The sequence below is a fragment of the Callithrix jacchus genome, chromosome 17, assembly GCF_049354715.1.
Source record: "Callithrix jacchus isolate 240 chromosome 17, calJac240_pri, whole genome shotgun sequence".
Classification (NCBI taxonomy): Eukaryota; Metazoa; Chordata; class Mammalia; order Primates; family Cebidae; genus Callithrix; species Callithrix jacchus.
In genome coordinates, this window is record NC_133518.1 from 70,061,220 (window position 1) to 70,086,093 (window position 24,874).

The following is a 24,874-nucleotide window of genomic DNA, read 5'->3' on the forward strand; positions in this document are numbered from 1 at the left end:
TGGGGTATTGCTTTGTTGCCCAGGCTGGTCTTGAACTCCTGGCCTCAAGCAATCCTCCCATCTCAACCTGCCAGTAGCTGGAATTACAGGTGCATGCCACCGGACCTGGCTTCTCCTAGTTATTTTTCACATCATGAAACTCCATGGGAAATTTCAATAGCTTTGCCAATAGATAGACAACAGAGAAAAAAAAAAATATGATGAAGAAAAACAGCATGTACGTATTCATTTACAAAACTTTAGATCACTCTATATAGATTTTTACATATCTACATCTGTAATATACAGGGGAAAAAATTCAAAAGTAAATTCATTGGAAGGTTACCAGTGGTTATCTGTAGAGAGAGAGAATTATAGGTAATTTTAATTTTCTTTATACTTTTTTTGTAATATACACTTGCATTATAGACTTTATATAAACTTCTTTGTACACCCGTGCATAAAAGCCATACTTTTATTCTTTTAAAAATTTGAATTCTTTTTAAATGGAGGTAGAAAAGATTCCGTTGAATCAATGCTACTAATGAATCATGCTGACGAACCTCAGCTTTTATTTAGGTCACTGCTTACTACACACAAGCCCCACATTTTTTTTTCATACATGTTTCCTGTCATCACTTAAAACAGTAAGTCTGCAGAGACTCATTATAAAATACAAGAAAGAAAATTCAGAAACTACCATAAACTTTCAACTGCCTTTGTTCAAGGTTGCGGTCTCAAAGGAGTTGTAGAATAACCTGCAATAAGGTCTACGTAAAAGCAAAACGATGGTTTAATAGTTAAGTTTTAGAAAAAGTTCCTGTTAGATTAAATAGCATTACATTAACGGGCAATGATAAAATGATACACTTAACGATTCTTTAAAATACTCTAGTAAGAAAAATAAAGTGGTGGGGGAAATAAAAACAGATAAAACAAGAACAACGGAAAGTTGGAATTGCTGAAGTGAGGTGATGGATCTAGAGCTACATTACCATTCTATTTTGCATATATTTGAAAATTTTCCATTATACGATATTTTGAAAAGGTGCTAAGAAAAATGAAAAGAAATATATACTTGTGCACAATCATTCATCAAATCAACTAATGTAACACAATTAAGCTAACAGCCACTTTTCCTTTTTTCTGAGACAGTCTTGCTCTGCTGCCCGGGCTGGAGTGCCATGGGGCAATCTCGGCTCGCTGCACCTCCCGGATTCAAGTGATTATCCTGCCTCAGCCTCCTAAGTAGCTGGGACTACAGGCACCTGCCACCAAGCCCAGCTAATTTTTGTGTTATTAGTAGAGACAGCATTTTACCATGTTGGCCAGGCTGGTATCGAACTCCTGACCTCAAGTGATCTACCCACCTTGGCCTCCCTAAGTGCTGGGATTACAGGCGTGAGCCACGGTGCCCGGCTCACTTTTTCTATTTTAACACATCAGGGTGACTATTTCAAAGCGGGCATTCTACCTGAAAATTCCAATAGAATTCTGACTCTCTACTTCTTCTTCATTAGGCAAGACAGTATATACATATAAAATATTTTAAGAAAAAAATCGTTTTCATATGCATCTACAGATTTGATTCCGATTTTAGATTGTCCTTCCTGGGCCAGAACCAAGATAGTCAGCTAACAGAGCACTACCCGGCTTGTGACATTTAAAAACTAAAGCACAATGCATGCTAACTCAAGCAGCAGCAAGATCCTGCAATGGCACCATCTCGGCTCACTGCAACCTCTGTCTCCCAGGGTCAAGTGATTCTCCTGCCTCAGTCTCCCCAGTAGCTGGGATTACCGGCATGCACCACCAAGTCCAGTTAATTGTTTTCTATTTTTAGTAGAGACAGTTTTTTGCCATGTTCGCCAGGCTGGTCTTGAACCCCTGACCTCAACTGATCCACCTGCCTCGGCCTCCCAAAGTGCTAGGATTACAGGCGTGAGGAATCTCATTCTGTGTGACGTGGAAGAAGAGTCCTGCCACTTTCTCTAAGAGGAAAACAAACTGGTCTGTACCCAAGTAAGCTGCGGAGCAAAAAACCTCAGCACTTAAAGGAACTAGACAACCAAAGCCAACATCATTTATTCGGGACAGTCTGTTCCCTGTAACAGCTGCAGAGGACGGCAGGAATACCAAGGATCTGGGATCCCCAAACAGATGACTTCCCAGTGCATCAAAAGCAAACTTACGTGTAACCTCGAGTCACTTTTACATGGCACAATTAAAGAGTTTTCATTATCACAAATGATTCTCCTATTTCCCCCAGGAAGGTTGGCAAAGCCTGTTTTATTTCCATTTTACAGGTATAGAAACTGAGGTTTGGAGCTGTTAGACTAGCTCTTACACAAGTCTTCTGACTTCAGGGACAGAACTCTTTCTGCTACCCAACACTGCCCTTGGAGTGTGTCTATGAGGGGAAGGAGGGCAGGAGAGGAAGAAAGTGAAGCAGGGTGGAATATAGGGGGAATGTAGGTTAAGTCTAACACTTTCTGAGTTTCAAAACACCCAGAGTTATTTTTTTATTATCCATGGAGTTTGGTCTAGTCTCTGCATGACTGTGGATTGAACTGTACTTCCATTTACAGCCATATTTTGGTAGGCTTGCTTTCTCTGCTGAGTTTTGACAGAGGTCTGCTAACAACTCGCTTAACCTAAGAAATAAACAATTAATATTTTTTTCTTTTTTTGAGATGGAGTTTCACTCTTGTTGCCCAGGCTGGAGTGCAGTGGCATGATCTCGGCTCACTGCAACCTGTGCCTCCCAGGTTCAAGTGATTCTCCTGTCTCAGTCTCCCCAGTAACTGGGTTACAGGCATGCACCACCATACTCAGCTATATTTTTGTATTTTTTAGTAGAGACAGGGTTTCGCCATGTTGGCCAGGCTGGTCTTGAACTCCTGACCTCAAGTCATCCACCTGCCTCAGCCTCCCAAAGTGCTGGGATTACAGGCGTGCGCCACCCTGCCCGGCAACAATTAACTTTTTTTTAAACTAGGAGGGACTATCACAGCGGTGTGGCTGGGAGGTTTGCTGCTGGTCCTTTCTCCATAAATCAAGACGGCGCAAAGGAGGAAAAGTTGGCAGAGCAACAGTCACAGCCCCCAACACCCCAGGGCTGCTTAAGCTAGTAGGAGAGCAAAGCCTACCTCTCTGACTTCGTGAAGCTGGCCGGAATACTGACTCTTGGCTCTTCGGGCGGCTGCAGGCGACTTGTGATGCGTGATTGTGACCACACCGGGGGCCCCCAAACTGAGGTGTCTCTGGCTACAGGGAGACGCAGAATTGGGTGTTCCATGGGGGAGCAAAGTGAGACTTCGGCTTCGGGAGCTTGGAGCACTCTAGAATAAGCAACAGGTGTCAAAACTCAACAACTGACCTGCAGAACACAACTAAATGTTGGCTTCTATTCATTTTGGACCTCTTGGTCATTCCCCTTAGTCTCTTTAGGGAGATAAAGGTACGGGGAAATATAAGAGCACGGCATGCCCAAATCCCACAAATACGCACTGAACTGCCCTTCCGTTAGCTGCCGTTCTGGTTTCTTCTCCAGTTGTGTCTCCTGTCCTGCATTATGGCCATGAACATCTATTCAAAATCCTGCCCGCCACCCTCCCCAACCCAGACACCACGTACGCTCACGGAGCTCTACCTGTCTACCTCCTAGAATGCCTTTCCTCCATGGCTGGTCAACCTCTGCTGAACCTTCAAACTCAGCATGGTGTTCTCTGCTCTGTGAAGCATCTCCCTGGCTTTCGCAGCCTCTCTGCTGCTCTTATTCCACTGCATCAAGATTATACTGATTATCCAGTTACTTTCTTAAGAGATGCTTTCATGATCTTTATATCCCCAAGGCCTGGCATATCACAATTGTTTAATTTATTAAGTGCTTAATAATGTCGGCTGCATGCATGAACTAAGCTGCCCACCAACCGTTCTTCATTTGTTAGTCCAGTGTTTACATTTCATTCTATAAAAACATATGATCCAAATCACAACCTAGTTTATGAAAAAGATGGCATCTCAACTTAGTGGAGATGAATTCTTCAGTAAATGATGGGATCACTGGGAAGCCGTTTGAATAACAAAGCTGGATTCATCTCTCAGATCACAGACCTCGAATGGATCCAAGATTTAAGAAAAACTGTTCTAGAAGAAAACCCGCAACCACAGGGTAGGAAAGGCCTAACACTTGGAAATTCAAAAGCTATAAAAGAAAAGCTTGAGAAATCTGATACCTAAAAATTGGAAACCTCTGCAAAGGAAACAAACAGACCAAGCAAATACCCCACTACGACCACCCGCAGAGCCCAACCATAAACTGGAAAAAAATGCAGAGCTGGAAATAATTATTAAAAGGGGGCAAGGTATGAAGACAGCTCACAAAAAAAGAGATATAAATGGCTTTTAACCCACAGGAAAATAAGTCCAACTGTACTCAGAAGATAAATATAAATTCAAACTACTTTAGATAACCATCATTCACCCAATAGATTGGCAAAAATTCAAAAATCTGAGTACAGAGTCTGTCAACAGGGCCAGAGAGAAATGAGTTTGTGGAAGCAAAAAAGGTGGCAAAACCCTGAGGACAGCAATTGGCAGACCTGTCACAAACACAAATGCACCTCCCCCAGCTCCAGCAATCCCCCATCTGGGAATGTATCCTCAGACATACCTGCAGCTAGGTGAAATGCCACATGTCCCTGTTAGTCACTGCATGTTTGATGGCAAAGGACAGAAAAAAAGCCAAATGTCCATCAGCATGGGACAGGTTAAATAAATTACGATACATCTATGTCATGGAATACTACCAAGCTATGAGAGAATAATGAGAGAGGTCTCTGTGAATCAATCTAGAAATACCTCTCAGCTATACAGTTAGGTAAAGGAAGGCACACGATTTTTCTATCGTATGCAAAGTATAGCATTTTCCAACATGAGGTAAGTATTTGTTATTTAAAACTTGTTGAAAATCATCTGTTTAAAACAAACATACTGTGGAAGGACTATAAAATTATAAAGTGGCAGCTTATTTGTGGAGAAACAGAGAATGAAAGGACAGAAACAGAGAACAGGATTTTTTCCACTGTATACCTTTTATGTTCTTTCACTTTGAACTATGTGAATGTACTCCCTATTGAAAACATTTTAGAGCTGGCTGAGGTGGCTCATGCCTGTAATCCGAGAACTTTGGGAGGCCAAGGCAGGTGGATCACAAGGTCAGGAGTTCGAGACCAGCCTGGCCAAGATGTTGAAACCCCATCTCTACTAAAAATATAAAAATTAGCTGGGCGTGGTGGCACACGCCTATAATCCCAGCTACTCAGGAGGCCGAGGAAAGAGAATCACTTGAACCTGGGAGGTGGAGGTTGCAGTGAACCGAGATTGCGCGATTGCACTCCAGCCTGGGTGACAAAAAAAAATGTTTTAAATTCTGCATAAATTTACATTCCAATTGTTCCTATACTTCATTTCAGCTTGAGAAAAGGCAGTTAGATAATGTGGAAATCATCCAGTTTCTAGAGTTCAAACATTTACTGAATACCTACTGTGTGCCTAGGGAAAAATCTACTGTGTAGTGTCAGGAAGAAACAAAAGTATGAGACAGTTTTTCACCACAGACACTTACAATGTTGCTGGGGCTATAAGATGCACATAGACAGAGACAGACGAAAACACACACAGATGCACACTTACGAGACGGTGCATAACAGGGGCTAACTTGGCAATCCAGCTGAAAAATGTCAAAGAAGTGAGCTCATCTCATCATGCCAGGATGTTCCAAGGGAGAAGAACCTGAAGCCCGAGTAGCTTTGGGGAAGCTTCAGAGGCAAGGCAGCACACTACATAGCAACCCAAGAGTCTGGATATCCAAGGCGGTCTTAGCCTCAGGACACGGCTAACAGGCACAGCTCTAAAAACTGCCAAATGTTAATGATCCATCATTTTGCAGATCACCAGGGGATAGAGGAGTGGGTGGGAGCCAGGGTAGAAATCAGAATTTTGGTTTACCTTGAAATACCACAGTCGCTTGTAAAGTTTCTCTGGATGTGACTTGGACATAATGAATTGGAATGCAGATAAAGATGGGGAATAACCACATGGTAGGTAATTGGAGAAATGTGTGGTCTAAGAACTATACATGTTGATCACAATGAACTATAATAGTCATCTACTTTCCGCTTCAATCTTTTCACTTGGAGACTAAAGGGAGAACGAGGATATTTCTTTAATAACAGTAAATTTGCCTAAGTATTAAACAGTCCACTGAAATACATTCTGGCATCAGCAAGGAGTATTCCAATCCAGGAAAAGGCAGATTTTTTCACTGGGCTTTGAAGCCAGGCAGGTAAGTTTCCTTCTTCATTTACACACCTCTATCCCTATTCCTCCCCTACCAAACCCCTGTTCTTTCCAAGGGGTAAGTTATTTAAGCCTACTCATTAAGCATCAATTTCCTAATCTTTAAAAAGAGAAATAATAATATTGACCCTTAAAAGCCATCATGAAGTTTAAATTAGATTATGTATGTAAAATACTTAATGTAGTGCCTGACATGCAGAAGTGACATAGACAAAGTTTCTTTCTTTATATCACTGGAAACTTGAACGATGAAAGCCGTATGGATTTTTAAAATGTTAAGAAGTTGCTTAGCACGAAATCATAAGCAGTCTACATGGTCAGACTGGTCAGAAGCCTAAAACATAATTAAATATTTACAGAGTCAGCCATTAAATAGCAAGATTGTAGGGAAACACACACACACACACACACACACACACACACTCGCTCTCGCGCACGCGCACTCTCTCTCTTCTAATTCTGAGTAGAAATTAGGGCACATCAGAATCAGAGAGGAAGACAGCTCTCACCTTTGCCTACAGCAGCATCAACATGAATGTCAATAAATGAAAAAATTCACCCAAGAGCCAAATCATTCCACTGTGGAGGTCTCACCCCATGATCATTACTTAATGGCTGTCATTGGAATTTATAAGCAGGAAATTTGAGTCAAGAAACCTTCACTTTTCCATTAACTGGGGATTCTTATGGTGTAATTCATACCCATACCTTGTCTCAGGATAAACGTGAGCAACAACATCTGACTCTTGGTAAACCCCACAGGTAATCGGTCATTACAAGAACAAGTGAGAAAAGGCAGCAAGTTGCAACCACTATAAATGAGCAGGCTGTCTTTGCAAAAGGCACCCTGCCTACCATCTCCAGGTTTTGTTTCAAAGTTATGCTTCATTGTCATAACAACCTATCTTCACTACTAATATAAAATATTTGCAGTCTGAGAAACAACATGGCAGGTTTCTGTTCCAAATATTTATTTCAATGGGGGCGACCAGAAACACCAAATGTGCCATCTGTGGAAAATTCTGTCGAGAGTAAGTTTCTTCATCCTTTGCTTAGGAGAACTGTCCCTTCACACAGCCATCAGTGCCCATCTGACTGCTCCCTGTGTCCCCTCACTTCATAAGCACCTGGCTGATGATGGGGTGACAGCAAAAAGAGAGTGTGGGAGCAGGTGAGACCCGAGTGCTCACACTCACAGCCCATCCAGGCATCTGCACACAATCTCACAGGCCTCTTTGTCTTTCCCTACATTCTCATTGAATGACTCCTAAGTTTCCCAAGGTTGCAAAGAGAAGACAAAACACACATCCTCTTTCTATCTACTGACCCAAACTGGCATTTAGGAAAGGCATGCTTGGAGAAGGAGAGGAATCTCTAGAAAGAATCTGCCCAATCAAGGTAATCGGGCAACAAGCCTGGGAAACAGAAGTCTAGTGTGAGAAAGCTTAGATCAAGAAACACTGGACCATCTATGGGCCCTGTGCCAGCCCAGTACTATGGACAGTGTGAGGAGTGGTTAAGAGCACACCTGCTCAGGTCAACTGCCTGAGTTCAAATCTGGGCTCTCCCACTTGCAAGCTGTGTAACCTGGTAAATGTAGGCGTCTTCCTTTCTAAAGTGTAATATTACCTACTTCACTGGGTTGTTGGAGAATATGACAAAAGACACATAAAGCATGTGTCATAAAGAAAGTATGCAATAAATATCATCATTAATAAATTAATAAAATGAGGCCTTCAAGCCTCATTATAGGTGAATGGTTGTTAAACGGTCCCTGAATGAACTATGCAGCCATTTTGGTCCTTGGTATCTTAAGCAGTCACAGTCTCAAGGCTTAACTTTATAAAAGACAGTCATCCTAATTACCGAAAAACCACCTGCTTCAGAGAAAAAAAAGCACCTAAAATGTAATTTCACATGTTCCAAATAGAAAAGTGCCAAACTGGCTGGGCCTGGTGGCTCACCCCTGTAATCCCAGCACTTTGAGAGGCCAAGGAGGGAGGATGACAAGGTCAAGAGATCAAGACCAGACCAGCCAACATGGTGAAACCCTGTCTCTACTAAAAATACAAAAATTAGCTGGGTGTGGTGGCACGCTCCTGTAGTCCCAGCTGCTCAGGAGGCTGAGGCAGGAGAATCACTTGAACCTGGGAGGTAGAGGTTGCAGTGAGCCAAGACTGCACCACTGCACTCCAGCCTGGGTGACAGTGAGACTCCATCTAAAAAGAAAAGAAAAGAAAATTGCAAAAAGAAAAGATCAGCTGGTCCTAAAAACCTCTTGAGACATGTATCAAAAGTTTGTAATCACTGAACTAGAATTAAAAGAAGGAAAGGGAGAAACAAGGGTGAAAGATCTCAAATAGACATTTGTGGCAGTCACTTCTGTAGAAAATTTTTCTGATGTGAAAAATCTGAGCATCAACTAATTGTAACAACATTCAAATGACATTTACTTTGAAACATATTTTCCTCACTTCCTTGAAATCCTTCATAGCAAGGAGGAAAAAAAGATACTCTATTTCAGAAAAAAAAAAAAATAGCCCAAGGGAAGCAGAAAAATCAAACAAGTGTGATAATGTATTTTGAAGAACAAATTTAACCAACTAAAACCATTTTATTTTATTTCTTCTCTTCCTCCAAAAAGATTCTGCCGGCTGGGCGTGGTGGCCCACGCCTGTAATCCCAGCACTGTGGGAGGCCGAGGTGGGTGGATCATGAGGTCAAGAGATCGAGACCATCCTGGTCAACATGGTGAAACCCCGTCTCTACTAAAAATACAAAAAATTAGCTGGGCATGGTGGTGCGTACCTGTAATCCCAGCTACTCAGGAGGCTGAGGCAGGAGAATTGCCTGAACCCAAGAGACGGAGGTTGCCGTGAGCCGAGATCGCGCCATTGCACTCCAGCCTGGGTAACAAGAGCGAAACTCCGTCTCAAAAAAAAAAAAAAAAAAAAAAAATTCTGCCATATCTAAATAGATAAAAGCTAAGCATAAAAATCCTTTTCCTCTAAAAGTAAATATAACTCAAAATCAACAAAAAAGAAAAAGCCAAACAATTTTTAAAATAGTATATTGAGGGCCTGAAAATTATTTGGAATTTCATTTTCCTGATAGTCAACAACCGAACACAATGCGAACTGTTTTTGAAATGAATCTATTCCACCATTTTCCTGAATCACTTCACATTGACCTCATCTGCACTGTGGTGCTTTTGTTTTTAAATTGTCAATTCTTTCAAGCTTAAAACAGACCTAAAGTAGAAATAAGATTCTTAAAACTGGGAAAGTTTCCAAGTTCGTTTCCACGATTGGCTTTTCAGAATCATCCTAGCTCGCTATACTTTCTCAAATTCCTGTTTTCAACCAGAAATACAGTTTCAGCGTTAAGTCACCAGGCAAAGAAAATTTCTTCCATAGCCATCTTCAAACTCTTAATATATCGTAAACATTTTTTACTCACTTTAGACCGATACCCTCTCGAACAGCAATATGAATGCACACAGATGTGTATGCAAATGAAAAACTGTCGTTCTTCCAGAGACAAAGTCTCTAGCCTGCTTCTAAACATACTGTCCTGAATCTCTAAGTATGCGTGGAAATGCCAGATTTCTGAAAAACTGTCACAAGCAAATGCATATATTTCATTTCCTGCAAATAGTGAGGAACAAAGCCTGACATTTTTAAGCTTTTCTTCTCCCCATCATTTTCAACTCCTCCCATCCTCCTATCATTAAACCCTCCTCCTCAAAAACCCCTCCTACCCCCTGCCAATAAAGAATCCTGCTGATTCTTCTTGAACAGTTAAATGAACTGTTCTAGAATCCCCAGCCGATCTCCAGGGCAAACTTGAAGTCTCAACTCAACCGAAAGCACCGATCCTGTGCACCTGACCTCCTTACTGCACACCACCCTTTTCTCGCCACTTCCCACAGGTCCACCCAGGGGTGTCAAGTGTGATTCCAAAACCTTCCACCTTCTCCGCTTTGCATCTTCTGTCCACCCCATTTGCACGGGGACTTGTAATTCCAAGTACCAAGACTCTTTTTGGATGCTTTATTCTGAAAACACAAAAGACTCTCTCTTTCTGATGACCAAGCTCAATTCGCTGCATTTCTCATGCTTTGGAACTATGCAATTTTAGAGCTAGATGGAATCTCAGACATAATTCTAGTCTAGTCCTTTCCTTTTATAGCTCTAAAGTCTACATCCCCCAAAAGGTAAATGAATCATAAAAAAACTCAGGCCCAAATTATAAATCTCATTCAAGACTCAACTCAGAAAACACCTGATTAGAGATTCAGTCCCTCTAGCTGGGTCTTCTCATCCTCCAAAATAGTATTTAACACATGAAAGACTTTAAAATAGTTGATAGAAAGGAGGAAAGCTAATAACTGTTACATATTTTCATCTTTCCTCTTACCCAGAACTTCAATTTAATCACCTATCATCATAAAAATAAACATACAACACTCCTTTGAAAGTAGGGCAATTGTGTGTTATATTCCTAGAACTGCAGATCCATAAAGAAAATAATTTTATTTCATATGTTTATAAAATTATATATCTATGATTTATACTCTGTGTGTGTGTATATATGCATAAAGTACCATAACACAGAGACCTTTAAATGATGAATTGACATTTTAATAGAGAAAAAAATCTGAAAACAAGAAATAAGAAATTTTCATAATTAAGTCACAAACCAAAAAATTACAGTAACCATATTTAATTTTTTTAATCAGCTTCATTCCTTTGAATATTAGAAACAAGAATTCCACTACCACTGTTTACTAGAAGCACTAGCCAACAAAATAAGACAAGAAAACAATCACTGTAGATGTGCCTGTTTTTTTGGGAGGGAGATGGAGTTTCACTCTGTCACCCAGGCTGGAGTGCAGTGGCGAGATCTTGGCTCACTGCAACCTCTGTCTCCCGGGTTCAAGCGATTCTCCAGCCTCAACTTCCTGAGTAGCTGGGACTACAGGCACGCACCACCATGCCTGGCTAATTTTTTTAGTAGGGACAGGGTTTCAGCATATTGGCCAGGCTGGTCTCAAACTCCTAACTTCATGATCCGCCTACCTCAGCCTCCCAAAGGGCTGGGATTACAGGTGTGAGCCACCGTGCCTGGTCATGACTGTTTTATTTAAAAAAGAAAAAAAATCTCACAATGTTGCCAGATACATAATGAATTTAGAAAAACCAATAGCATTCCTTCATATCAACAATAACCAATCAGAAAACAGAAAATAAGATGATTCACAATAGCAATAAAAACTATGATGTACAGATATTAACCCAATAGGGAGTACACAAGACCTTTAAAAAGAAAAACATTTTAATCCATGAAAAAAATCAGTGCAGAAATGAGAAAATAGAAATACACATACCAGGTAAAGGATGAGTCAACTTAATGGTATAGAGATGTCAGTTCTCCCTAATCTGCTTTATAATAATTTTCATAAAAATTCCACCAGGATTTTTTTTGAGCAACTCAACAAATTTATTCTAATATGTAAATGGAATAATAAAGCTTCATGAAAGGTCAAGTTAATTTTGAGCAACAGGGAAGAACTCACCTAACCAGATACAAATACTAGCAAAGCTACAATGGAAATATGCACACATATAAACACATACATATATATGCATATTAGGTCCAAATATTTGTGTCCCCTCCCCCCAATAAAAGCTCATATGTTAAAATCCTAACCCCAAAGCAATGCTATTAGGAGGTGGGGCCTTGGAAGGTGGATAAGGACACAGGGTTCCCTGCCTCACTTGAGGTAATTCACTCAGCTCTCTTCAAGTGAGGTCCAAAAAAGTCCCGAACTCTCTATGGAACATCATAACTGGGAGCTGAGTCAGCATCTTGGAAAAAAAATTACTTTTTAGTATCAAAGTCCAATAGAGCATACTAATTCTCAGGTACTTAAACAATGAGCTCGTTAAGGCTAATCCACGTGGAGCTAATACTTTAACTTGTCTATATGGTTTTAATTAATTATTCAGAACAGGAGTAATGCTTGATGGACAGTATGGATACAGATGTCAAAAACGAAATGGGGACTATGCCCTGCATAGATAGCACTTAGTGTGTGATACTCAGGAGTCATCTGTCCCCACAGCTTACTGCTTCCCCTAGAGAATTGCCTTTTCCAGGCCAGAGACTATGTGTAACCAGCCATGGTGCATTCTTTTGAACTTGACACAGGGCCTCACCTTGCAAAAGCTATAAATGCAGTAAATAACAAGCAATACATCCCCCTAACCTCAAGTTTAATCACTGGTTAAACCACTGCCTCTTCCCTGAAAACCTGATTTTAAAAATATTAATACTCTTTCATTATCATCACTCTCCCTTTCCAAATAGGCAGAAGAGTCTGGAAAAGACATACCTACCACCACACTTACCATACATAAACACGAAATGTCCAAAAAGCAACCTGGTACAACATCAGCCAACTCACATTACTCAGAGATTGAACAAGTATTTAATGAACATCTATGTGGCAGGCACTGCTCTAAGGAACAGAGTACAACAATGAGCAAAACAAATATTCCTGTCCTCATGGAAATGACATCCTGATGAGAGAAAGGTCCTCCCCACCCACCACCCCCTAAAAAGATAGATAAAATATAAAGCAGGCATAGGAAAAAGAAAAAAAAAAAAAAACTTGAGAAGGTTTACCAACTTCAGATAGGCGGCCAGAGAAGCCTTCGTGAGAAGGTAACATTTGACTAAAGATGTAAATGAAGTAAAAGAGCAGGCCAGGTGTCTGGGGAAGAGCACTCTATAAAGAATCTCAACAGACACAAGGCCCTGGGGTGAGAGTCCACTTGGTGTGTTTGAGCAAGATGGACAGTGTGGCAGAGGTAGGAGTGAGTGTAGAGTAATATGGAGCTGAGGTCAGACAGGTAAGGGATCGGGGAGACCAGTTCCTGAATTAGAAATCACTGCCAGGCACCCAGATGCCCCGTATCACATAAGGCTGATGCAGACAGGGAGGATGACAAGTCAATTAGAAGGATGGGTTTCAATAAGCTTTCTCCTCAGGGTCATATTCAGGTATTAAATAGTTAATTTGCATACAATTTACTTATGTCTACATGAAATGGATCATCTCAACCAGATAATTTTCATCGTAAAATTCTATTACTACTGCCCTGAAGATGGGCATTTCATGATTTATTCTATGCTCTATTTCTTCTCACGGCTCATTGTCATCAGCCCAGAAGATACTTTATGCCAGAAATGAATCACAGAACAAAAGGCAACTGCGTGCTGAGGAATTCTATAAATGATCACTCCAGAACACGGGGACCAGGGCTCCTATTTTATGTTTAGACTTCTGTCTCCTACCCATGGGTCAAACCAGCCACGCAATGAGAAGTCCAATGTCATTCTAAGCACATTTCAAGAAGCAAATTAGGTTTTTTTCTTAAAATCAATAACTCATCTCTGACAGAGCACTCCTGTCTACTAAGAGATCATTATCTCCTTCTCAAATGCTCAGGCACAAAAATGCCAAGCTCAAAAGGGCACGCCTACTTGTGTTTCAAAATGTTTCATGCTAAAAAAATTAAATCACGACATCATCAACATGCCCGAACCGCGTGCAGACTCCTACAGGAGCTGTGGAATAAATCCCACTAATTACCATTCCAAGCTTGGTATTGCTGATGGAGTTAAGATAAAAATGCAAGATCTGCTAATAACACAGGGAGTCTAGCTGGATAGCCGCTTGCTTACTAACTCACATACGGCGGTAGCCACAGGAGGCTACAGAAACCTTATAACCTGTGCATCCATGAGGCAACTTTCCTAAAAACACTGCATTTGCCCAGAAGCTCTTCATATTTGGCTTCCTCTTTTCTCCTGTATGTTTGTTTCTTTCTTCCTTCCTTCCTTCTTTCTTTCTTTCTTTCTTTTTCTTTTTTTGGGACAGAGTCTTGCTCTATCTCCAGGCTGGAATGCAGTGGTGCGATCTTGGGTCACTGCAACCTCTATCTCCCAGTTGAAGCAATTCTCCTGCCTCAGCCTCTTGAGTAGCTGCGACTACAGGCATGTGCCACCACACCTAACTAATTTTTGTATTTTTAGTAGAGATGGGGTTTTACCATGTTGGCCAGGCTGCTCTCAATCTCCTGACCTTGTGATCCAGCTGCCTTGGCCTCTCAAAGTGCTGAGATTACAGGTGTGAGCCACTGTGCCTGGCCTCTCCTGTGCTTTTTATAAGTATGAAACACATACATAGGTGTCTTATATGCCTAGGTCTAACCCCTCCCTAATTCTCAGTAAGGCACTTCTGCCAAAGCAGAAATAAACTAGGTTCACGGGCTTATGCTAACACTAAGCTAGGCTTATTTTTTTTTTTTTTGAGACGGAGTTTCGCTCTTGTTACCCAGGCTGGAGTGCAACGGCGCAATCTCGGCTCACCGCAACCTCCGCCTCCTGGGTTCAGGCAATTCTCCTGCCTCAGCCTCCTGAGTAGCTGGGATTACAGGCACGCACCACCGTGCCCAGCTAATTTTTTGTAATTTTTAGTAGAGACGGGGTTTCACCATGTTGACCAGGATGGTCTCGATCTCTTGACCTTGTGATCCACCCGCCTCGGCCTCCCAAAGTGCTGGGATTACAGGCTTGAGCCACCACACCCGGCCCAGCTAGGCTTATTTTTAAAACACAAATACATTTAGATCCTGTCTTGGACTTTCAAGAATCCTGAATCCAGACACGGGACTTGAGTAAACAGAGCCAACAAGATTCACCTACTTATTTTTATTTTTCTACTAATTTCTGAATCACATAGAATAGTACTTGAGTCACTCTCAGATCTCTCCATTTTTAATAACAAATTCAAGACAGGGAATCTTCAGAAGTATTTGTGTATCAGGCACTAGGCTGCTATCATTACAATCACTGAAATCTGCAGACCTGGCACCGCAAAGGAAAGCCTGAGGCTAGGCGCCATGGCTCACGCCTGAATAGGAACGTCCCCAGCTACTCGGGAGGCTGAGACAGGAGAATCACTTGAAACCAGGAGGCGGAGGTTGCAGTGAGCCAAGATCATGCCATTGCACTCCAGCCTGGGCAACAGAGTGAGACTCCATCTTAAAAAAAAAAAAGCCTGAAGGAGTGCTCATGGGCACCAGTATTTCCATGAAGAAAAGATGTGGATGGGGCCATTAGAAGCACCCAGGAGAGGCTCAGGCCATTTTAAATGTGAAAATATTTGTGCTGTCCAATCTCAGGATTTCAGGCAGCAGAGTTAGAAAAGCTGTAGTGGACGCTTTCAATGTCCTCAATTTAACTAACTAATTGGATGTCCTACCACATTTCTTCCAAAACCTACTGACTGCTGCATTCTTGTGCTGATAGTTTAAGGCTCAAAGCCTTTCTCTAGTTATGCCTGCACACTCTGCCCCCCACCAGCTGAGCTGGGTATTTACAAAGAAACAACAGTGTTTAGTCCCTACTCTGTTTGTGCTGTCATACTAATTATTGTAATTACACAATTTAAATAACAAAAAAAACAATAGATGTATGAAAATAATTGTCTTTATGAAACTAACCTGCATGATTTGAAAACTGTCAATAAAATTGAGTTGCTAAAAACAGCCATTGAATTAGAAACAGGCACGACAACTACAAAAGAGTAAAAACTATTTCTAAAAATCTAGAAGCCTTCTGTCATCAGACTGCCCTGTTCTTTAAAGAAACCAAAATAGGAAATATAGGTAATACATTATAGATATGCTTTACAGCAGGGAGATGAGGCAGAAACTCTAGCAGCAAGCCCACGCTTGATGAATGGGGTCTTGGAACTTCATCTAAAGACTGGTGAGTAAAGGTTTTAAGTGAAAATCTCTCACACACACACACACTCATACACACACACACACACACACACACACACAAATTTGTATACATAATGGTTGACGATTTAGCTGTTTCTGATGAAGAAACGATTTCTCCTTATCACCTTAGCTAAGATGACTTCCCCTGAAGTATCTCAGCCCTATGATCATAGAACCCTAGAGTGTCCCTTATGTGTGAGCTATAAGAATGCACTTCCATAAATTCATCGGTGCAAATACTGGCTCAGCAAACGGCTTCCTGGGCTCATTACAGAAATGGCCTTGGCTAGCAGGTGTCAGGACCTGAGCAAGTTGGCTCTACGTTAACACTCCGAGGAAGAAAGCATGACTCTCTCGGGAAATGCGAAAGAAAAGTTGCTGGGCTTTGCAGAAAATACAAAAACTCCTACTACGACTCCTACTGTGGCTTCCGAGCCAGCATGTCACTGTCACAACAGACTTCAGAGCACATGAAGAAGAAAATTAAACTCTTATCGCTCCTTGCATGATAGTGCGTGAGAGTTTTTCTCTCATTTCTTCCTCTCTCCAGAGACTCTACTACCTGCTGAAGAGTCCAAATTATTCATTTTTTTAAGAGTTTCATCTTGTGTTAAAATCTAATTGGATTCCTACAGCTTTAAAAGACTTAGTGGCTTTAAGTCTAGCAGATCAACTGGCCTAATTCCATCAAAACTGATAGAAGAGCAAAAGAGAAAGCATGGGGCTGGGGACAAAAACGTGATCTTCACCCAGAGCCAGGCTGTGAACAAGCTCCGTGATAGAATGCTATCACTGGAATATTCCCAAAACTTTGACTTAGGTTTAGATACAGGAGGTAGCTATAAGCAGTGACAAAAAGAGAGATACAAAAACGTGGAAATTACACATGCTGGACACATGTGTGTCCTGCCTTACACCCTCTCAATCCACATTTTAACTCCTGGCTGCCGAGCCAGGAGCACACAGACAGCATGAGGCCTCAGCTGCACTGTTTACCTCCTGCTTTCTAACCTAGGACTCTCCTACAGAAGCCTGTTTGGGAAGTCCACAGCAATTGTTTAACCAAGTACAAGTGCAAATCTAGGCGTGCAAGAGAGAGCTAACCCCACCCACCTCCCACCACGGGGCAGCCCTTGATCAAAGGGAGATGGGAGCAAAAGCCGATAATCCCATTACCTGTGTCTGGGGTGGAGAATTCTGAAGTACGTTGTATGTGGTTCCTACTAGGGCTGCCAGTGAGATTCAGCTTAGAGTGCCCACAGCCATAACCAGCACAATAGCACACCTTCCGGGTTTCCTTTGCTCTTTCCATATTTTGTTCCTCTTGTTCTTACTCCACTCTTCTGGGATCGCATTCCTGCACCCAAGCCTGCATCCCTGAGGCTCTGCTTTCTGGGAGAACCCATGTAAAGCAATAGGAACCCACTGTTTCACCAGGAGCTAGACAGTGCCAAAGGGTATGCTTGCTTTAATCTGACATCTCTGATCACTGTCCGCCCTCCTTCCTTTCTTTCCTGCCCCAATTTATTCTCTCTAAAGGCTAAAGTCCCAGTTGGTATAACAGCAAAGTTCCTTTCCTCCTCAAGTCTATCGAGAGCTATGCTGAGGAATACAAAGATACATTTCCAGACAGGGGACCAATCTAGACACAGTAAATGGAACATATCTGCTAAGAAGTTCATCACTGGGTATCTCCCAGACATACACTCCATGCTCAGGAAGTCACATTAACAGCACCATAATCACGGTGGCCCTGGACCGCTAGTTCTAAATCAAAGCCCGTAGCCATGAGCGCAGATGCTCTGAGCAGAGAGAGGGCAGATGAGGCAAGGGACAGGGGTGCTAGCGTCTGGCGCTACAGAACTAAGATCTGCTGATGAGCAGAGCAGTACAAAGACTGTTTCTCCCCATGCGCAATTATGATAAAATGGCTGAGATTCTAACATTTTACACTGTAGGTACAAGATGCTGAACTAGGATTCCTGCAACAAAGCACCAGTCAGGCAAAAGAGGCCCCATGTATTATCATCTTTGGGATTCTGACTTAAATCATTATCATGCAGAGAACTGCTTTGCAGCAAGCAAAATGTGTCAGTTCCTTCCAACTGTGAACTGCCATGACCCAAGTAAGTAGGCTCAGCCTGTCTATTGTATGACCCAAAGAATGAGGAATAAGATCAATGCCTTACACAAAAGAATTAAAAATAGACTCAAATACGTATACACAATGTTATACAACAGCCCCATTCACAACAGTCAAAAGGCAGAAATAACTCAAATTTTCATCAAATGACAAATTGACAAGTAAAATGTGACACATCCACACAATGGAATAATATTCACCCATAAAAAGGCATGAAGTATTGATGATACATGCTACATTGTTGTTGAAACTCAAAAACATTATAAGGAATAAGATGTCAGACACAAAAAGTCGCATGTGATTTCATTCATATGAAATAGAATAGTAAGTCCATAGAAACAGAAAGCAGACTGGTGGTTGTCAAGGGCTCAGGGAAGAGAAATGGGGAGTACCTGCTAGTGGGCACAGGGTTTTCTTTTTTTTTTTGAGACAGAGTTTCACTCTTGTTACCCAGGCTGGAGTGCAATGGCGCGATCTCGGCTCACTGCAACCTCCGCCTCCTGGGTTCAGGCAATTCTCCTGCCTCAGCCTCCTGAGTAGCTGGGATTACAGGCACGCGCCACCATGCCCGGCTAATTTTCTGTATTTTTAGTAGAGACGGGGTTTCACCATGTTGACCGGGATGGTCTTGATCTCTTGACCTCATGATCCACCCGCCTCGGCCTCCCAAAGTGCTGGGATTACAGGCGTGAGCCACCGCGCCCGGCCCCAGGCACAGGGTTTTCTTTTGCTGCAACAAAAACTGTTTTGGAGCTATATAGAAGTGGTGTCTGTACAACATAATGAATGTACTAAACATCACTTAATTGTCCTCTTTAAAAATGGTTAATTTGGGCCAGGTACAGTGGCTCACGCCTATAATCCCAACACTTTGGGAGACCAAGGCAGGAGTATCACTAGTTCAAGGCAGGAGTATCACCAGGAGTTCAAGACCAGCCTGGGCAACATAGCAAGACCCCATCTCTACAAAAAAATGTTTTGTTTTGTTTTCTAATTAGCTATTTGGGCTAGGGGAGGGATAGCATTAGGAGAAATACCTAATGTAGATGGTGGGGTGATAGGTGCAGCAAACCACCATGGCACGTGTACACCTATATAACAAACCTGCATGTTCTGCACATGTACCCCAGAACTTAAAATACAATTTAAAAAAAATTAGCTAGTTGAGGTGGCGCACGCCTGCAACCCCAGCTATTTGGGAGGCTGAGGCAGGAGGACCACTGGAGCCCAGGTCAGAGCTGCAGTAAGCTGTGTGTGTGCCACTGCATTCCAGCCTGGGTGACAGAGCAAGACCCTGTCTCAATAAAATGAATCAAATGGTTAATTTTACATGAGTTTCACATCCATTTTTTAAAACGAAAATAAAAACTAACAGCAGCAACCCTCCACCGGCAATTCTAACGCTGTCTGCCTGCCTCCCTCCGTTTTCTCCTGCTCATCCTGAAAGGGCTTCTCTATTCCACAAGGTATGTGGAACACATAGAATATTTTATAATAAGGCTGCTCTTATTTCTGCTTCGTGTGGGCAGAACTGTATACCCACGGCAACTGGATAAAAACTGAGAGATACTGGAAGCAGCGTCTCAAAATTATTAATGATGGAAGTGAGTCCACTGATAGAAAAAATTCCAAATTGTTCAAGTGGTTGTTTTAGAGAGAAGAGACCAGGATCTTCTTTCTTCTATTTTCCACATTTCTTATGTGTGATTATAGTGCTTTATAATAAGAAAAATCAAACTAATGAATTCTATTATTCTATAATTCCTTATAACACTGACTGTTTATCACACAGAGCAGAATTCAGTAAGCAGCAGTTCTGTCTCTGACTTCACCCAAAGGAGCTGCAAAGCATGGGTCCCAGACTGCACACATTAAAAAGAGAAAAAGCAGGCACTCCACCTAGGCGAGATGTGAAATTCTCTACTGTTCCGCATGACCCAGAGAGAGGGAGATTCCCAAAACCTGTCACTTACAGCAGGGCAGGCTCTTTTCCAACCACGGATTGCTACCATTTCAAGTTTCTTTGGCTCGCCTGTGCATTACTTATTTGACTTCAAGAGGAATCCCGCACAAGTCAAGGTATTGAGAAGATAAGACACGTGCTTTGCAAAGGGAAAATTTGAAATAACTGAACCATGACAAAATTTTTAAATAGCTATTTTTGAAATTCATTTTTCTTTTGAGACTGAGTCTCACTCTGTTACCCAGGCTGAAGCGTCAGCGACATCATCTCTGCTCACTGCAACCGCTGCCTCCCAGGCTCAAGCGATCCTCCTGCCTCAGCCTCTCAAGTGGCTGGGACCACAGGCATATGCCACCACACTACACTAATTTTTTAATTTTTCGTACAGACAAGGTCTCACTATAATTGCTACGGTTGGGCTCAAGCTCCTGGGCTCAACCGATCCTCTGCCTTGGCCTCCCCAGAGTGCTGAGATTATAGGTGTGAGCCATTGCATCTGACCAGAAAGGGCTATTTAAAAAATCTTATTTGGAACAACTAATCTAGTGCTAGTGGCCACATATAAACATACACTCTCCTGACTATCCTTTGAGCAAATTCAAAGGTCTTATCCCAAACGCCCCACTTTCCTTCTCTGCAGCTTCTGATGCTCCTGAGCATGCTCACCTTTCAAGGCTGGGATGACAAACCGTCTGAATCTTCCTCCTATATCTGAGTGTACATCCTTTAGCTCATCCTTCAGCTCATGTCCTCTGTATTCCTCTATCCCCCAACTATGTGGGTGAATCCCAAGAGCCAGCCTTCAGTTCTTCATATGGACTTTTCTCTACAAACAACTTTTCTTCTGTCTCCAACTGTCACCTCTTCTCAGAAGAATCACAAATGTCCACTGTCAGTCCTCAAAAGAACTCATTTCCAATTGTCTATAAAGGGCTGTCACTTCAAGGATCCCCCAACCCAATGTTTCATTCCCCCTTTTCTCATGACATTATTTATCCACCAGGTGGTTCCCCCATCTCAGCCTCCACTCTCAAGTCATCTACAATTCTCCCCATTCTTCTTCTTCTTCTTTTTTTTTTTTTTTTTTTTTAAGAACAGAGATTCATTTTGTAGCCCAGGCTGGAGTACAGTGGCGTGATCTTGGCTCACTGCAACCTCTGCTTCCCAGGTTCAAGCAATCCTCATGCCTCAGTCTCCTGAGATGCTGGGATTACAGGTGCCCGCCACCACACCTGGCTGATTATTGTATTTTTAGTAGAGATGGGGTTTCACCATGTTGGTCAGGCTGGTCTCAAACTCCTAACCTCAGGTGATCCACCCGCCTCAGTCTCCCAAAGTGCTGGGATTACAGGTGTGAGCCACCGCGCCCGGCCTATTCTTTTATTTCTCTCATTGAGGTAGCAAATCTTCTCTACTGCCCTCCTCAGAGTTGTCCTTTCCTTAAACTACTCACTGGCATTACCCCAATCCATATGTGTTGACTCCCAATAAGTCTTCCAGGTGAGTGGCTAAGACACAGACCCCTTCACACTCAACACTGAGAGAGAGAACACATTTTGAGTCAACAAGATTTTGTCCCACCAGGAAGTCACAAGTGTCTCAGAGAGGGAATTTAATATGGAAAACTGGTTACGCAGAGCAGAAAGCACAGCCAAGGAGAGGGAGGCAAACTAAAGATCAGCAACGTGGGAAACTATGACACCCTCCAGGGCTGAGGATCATGGGAAAAAGGGCTGGAAGCAGGGCCCAGAAGCTGTAGCCAACCTGTAAGACCAGACACACAGCGGGGCTGCCTGTGGGAGGAGGAGCCAGGGGGATGCAGCCCAGAGCTCTCCCCAGACAAGGTGAGTGCACGCCAGCCCCTCCTCCCTCCTAGGCTCCTGCTAGCGCCTCCCACAGGCTGAACCTACCCGGAGCAGTGAGCAGGGACCCTAGGAAAAGCAAAGTCACAGGCATCACCAGCGATGCAGAATCAGGGATGACCTCAGGGGACACCCGCCATGAAGCCTTGCTGTTCCTTTGGTCCTGGGCATGGTGTGCCAGGATTCTATATAGTCTGGCATAATAATCCCTTATGGTCTTTCCTTAAGCTTACCTCTTGCTGAATTTCCCTCCTTTTCTCAGGCACACGTTTTACCTTCTCTTTTGCTGTCACTGGTCTGCCCTGCTCTTCCTGGAAAAATTTCACAACTCTTTTTCCCGCTATAAGCCCCCCACTGCTTGTTCAAATATAGACATATGTCAAGTTCAAGGTCATGGTGAAAAAGGTTTTGTGAGTCTCATCTCACACATGAAGAACATGAATTCCATTACCTGGCTCCAGTTCCACCCAGTGACTTTTTTCTTCAGTTCTTTTTAAAACTCATGCTCTACTACTCTCCAGCGTCCTATTGCATTTACAACAAAAAGTAGCCAGGTTAAAGAATAACAGGTTCCTAGGCCAGCGCCCACTGCTTCAGCCTCTTAATTGTCTTTCCGCCCCAGAATAAATGGGAGCAATGACTGCCTCCCACATGCCTGCTCCGTGCTCTGACCTCCTGCTCAGGTTTAAGGATTAACACAGAACAGCAGAAAAAGCATTTCTGGCCAAAAGCCAAGAATGAAAGGCCATCTAGAAGCATGGCCAATGGTCTAAAATATTGCCTGATACATTAAAATGAAATAGAAGGAAAGGTACACATTACTTGTTTCTCTTTATTTAATCACACCCTTAATAGTGACATATATGTCAGTTAGGAACCCTCTCCGTTGAAAGTAACAGAAAACTGACTGGCAGTGGCCTAACCTTTAGGATCCCTTTCATTACTTAGCAAAAAGTTCAGAGTTGGGTGGTCTCAAGGCCAGTTTGGTGGCTTTTTCCACCTAAATCTGCCTGGCCATGTGATTTGCTCTGACCAAGAGACTGCCGTGAAAGCGTCAGTTCCAAGCCTGGGCTTCAAGATGCCTCTCATCTGCTGCTCCTGCTACTTCTGAAATTCTGCCAAGTCACATGTGAATAGAACCAACCACCACCAGACATATGAGTGAGGCCATCCAGGAATACCAGGCCCCCTGATCCACCTGCCAACCGATCGACTGAGCCTGCCCAGATAGGACGATATGTCCAATGTAACTGTGAGCTAAATAAAGGATTGTGGTTTTAAGACATTAAGTTTTGGGAAGTTTGTCACATAACAATAGACAGCACGGGCAATCTGAGGGTACCCTTATAACATTTAAAGTTGGATAGGATCTGAGTATATCATCTAGTCCAAATCCTCCTTTTTAGTGAGAAAACTGAGGGTCAGAAAAACAGAGCAATTATCTCTGAAGCACACGGAGGCAGGACCAGAAGATTCCTAGAAGTCACTCGCCTTAGTGTCTAGGTCTCACCAACCTTACCACTTCATACCACAGCCATAGGCTCAAGGGCCTACTATACACCCAAAAAATACCCTCCAAGAGAGTATTACGACACTGTCATACAAGAGATTGGGTAAGAATTATGACATATCCATTTCACTAAGTATCACGTAGCTATTTTAATGATAGGTCTATATACACACATATACACAAATATTGGCATGAAAATATTTCCAAGACTGGGCTGAGTACAGCGGCTCACATCTGTAATCTCACACCTTTGGCAGGCCGAGGCGGGTGGATCACCTGAGGTTTGGAGTTGCAGACTAGCCTGGCCAAAATGGTGAAACCCCGTCTCTACTAAAAATACAAAAAATTAGCAGGGCATTGTGGTACATGCCTAGAGCCCCAGCTACTTGGGAGGCTGAGGCAGGAGAATCATTTGAATCCAGGAGGCAGAGGTTGCAGTGAGCCCAGATTGCACAACTGCACTCCAGCCTCCACGACAGAGTGAAACTCTGTCAAAAAAATAAAAAATAAAAACTAGCTGGATACGGTCACATACATCTGTACTCCTAGCTATTCAGGAGGCTGAGGCAGAAGGATCTCTTAAGCCCAGGAGTTTGAGGCCGCAGTGAGTAAGCTACCATCATCTGACTGCACTCCAGCCCAGGCTACAGAGAGCTACTTCATCTCAAAAAGAAAAAGAAAGAAAACAATTCCAAGACCTAGTAAGTGAAAAATACAAACAAAAATAAAAACAAAAAAATTACAAAAGAAAATATAAGACACCACCCCACTTTCCCCTTTGTTGAAAACAATATTCACATTCCCAAGCCCAGAATGGTTACTTTGGGGAACAGAATGAAGAGGCAAAGAGCAAAGGGGCAGCAAAAAGCTTCCAACATGTAAAAAAGTAAAACAAAGTTCTACTTTATTAAAACGAATGTGAGAGAGAAATTTCTCTCTCCATAGAAACGTGCAAAGGTCAGCGGCAGAGCATTCCCAGGTAACTCTCACAAACCCCTGTGCAAATAAAGCTGGCAATTATACTATTTGTCATCACGCCATCATTATAATCATGATATTAACAGCTACTGAACCTGTCTTTGATTAAGTCTCTCCAAAAGTATTAATTTACTTGCCTTGCAACGTCTCTATGAAATGCAAGAGGGGAAATGCTCCATCTATTTTACAGAATAAAAAACTGAAGTACAAAAAAAA

At 42.5% G+C, this 24,874-nt stretch overlaps 1 protein-coding gene across 4 annotated transcripts in view; it reads right to left on the bottom strand.

Annotated features, from left to right (window-relative positions):
• Positions 1-24,874, bottom strand: part of OSBPL10 (oxysterol binding protein like 10) — a 332,750-nt gene that overhangs the window by 172,494 nt on the left and 135,382 nt on the right. For 2 of the 4 annotated variants that reach the window (XM_002759684.7, XM_054246919.2), the window contains one exon: positions 3,129-3,320. The exons of the other annotated variants lie outside the window; for them this stretch is intronic. In XM_002759684.7, coding sequence (XP_002759730.4) covers positions 3,129-3,320 — 192 coding nt within the window. The remainder of the gene's footprint in view (positions 1-3,128; positions 3,321-24,874) is intronic. 4 annotated transcript variants of the gene reach the window in all.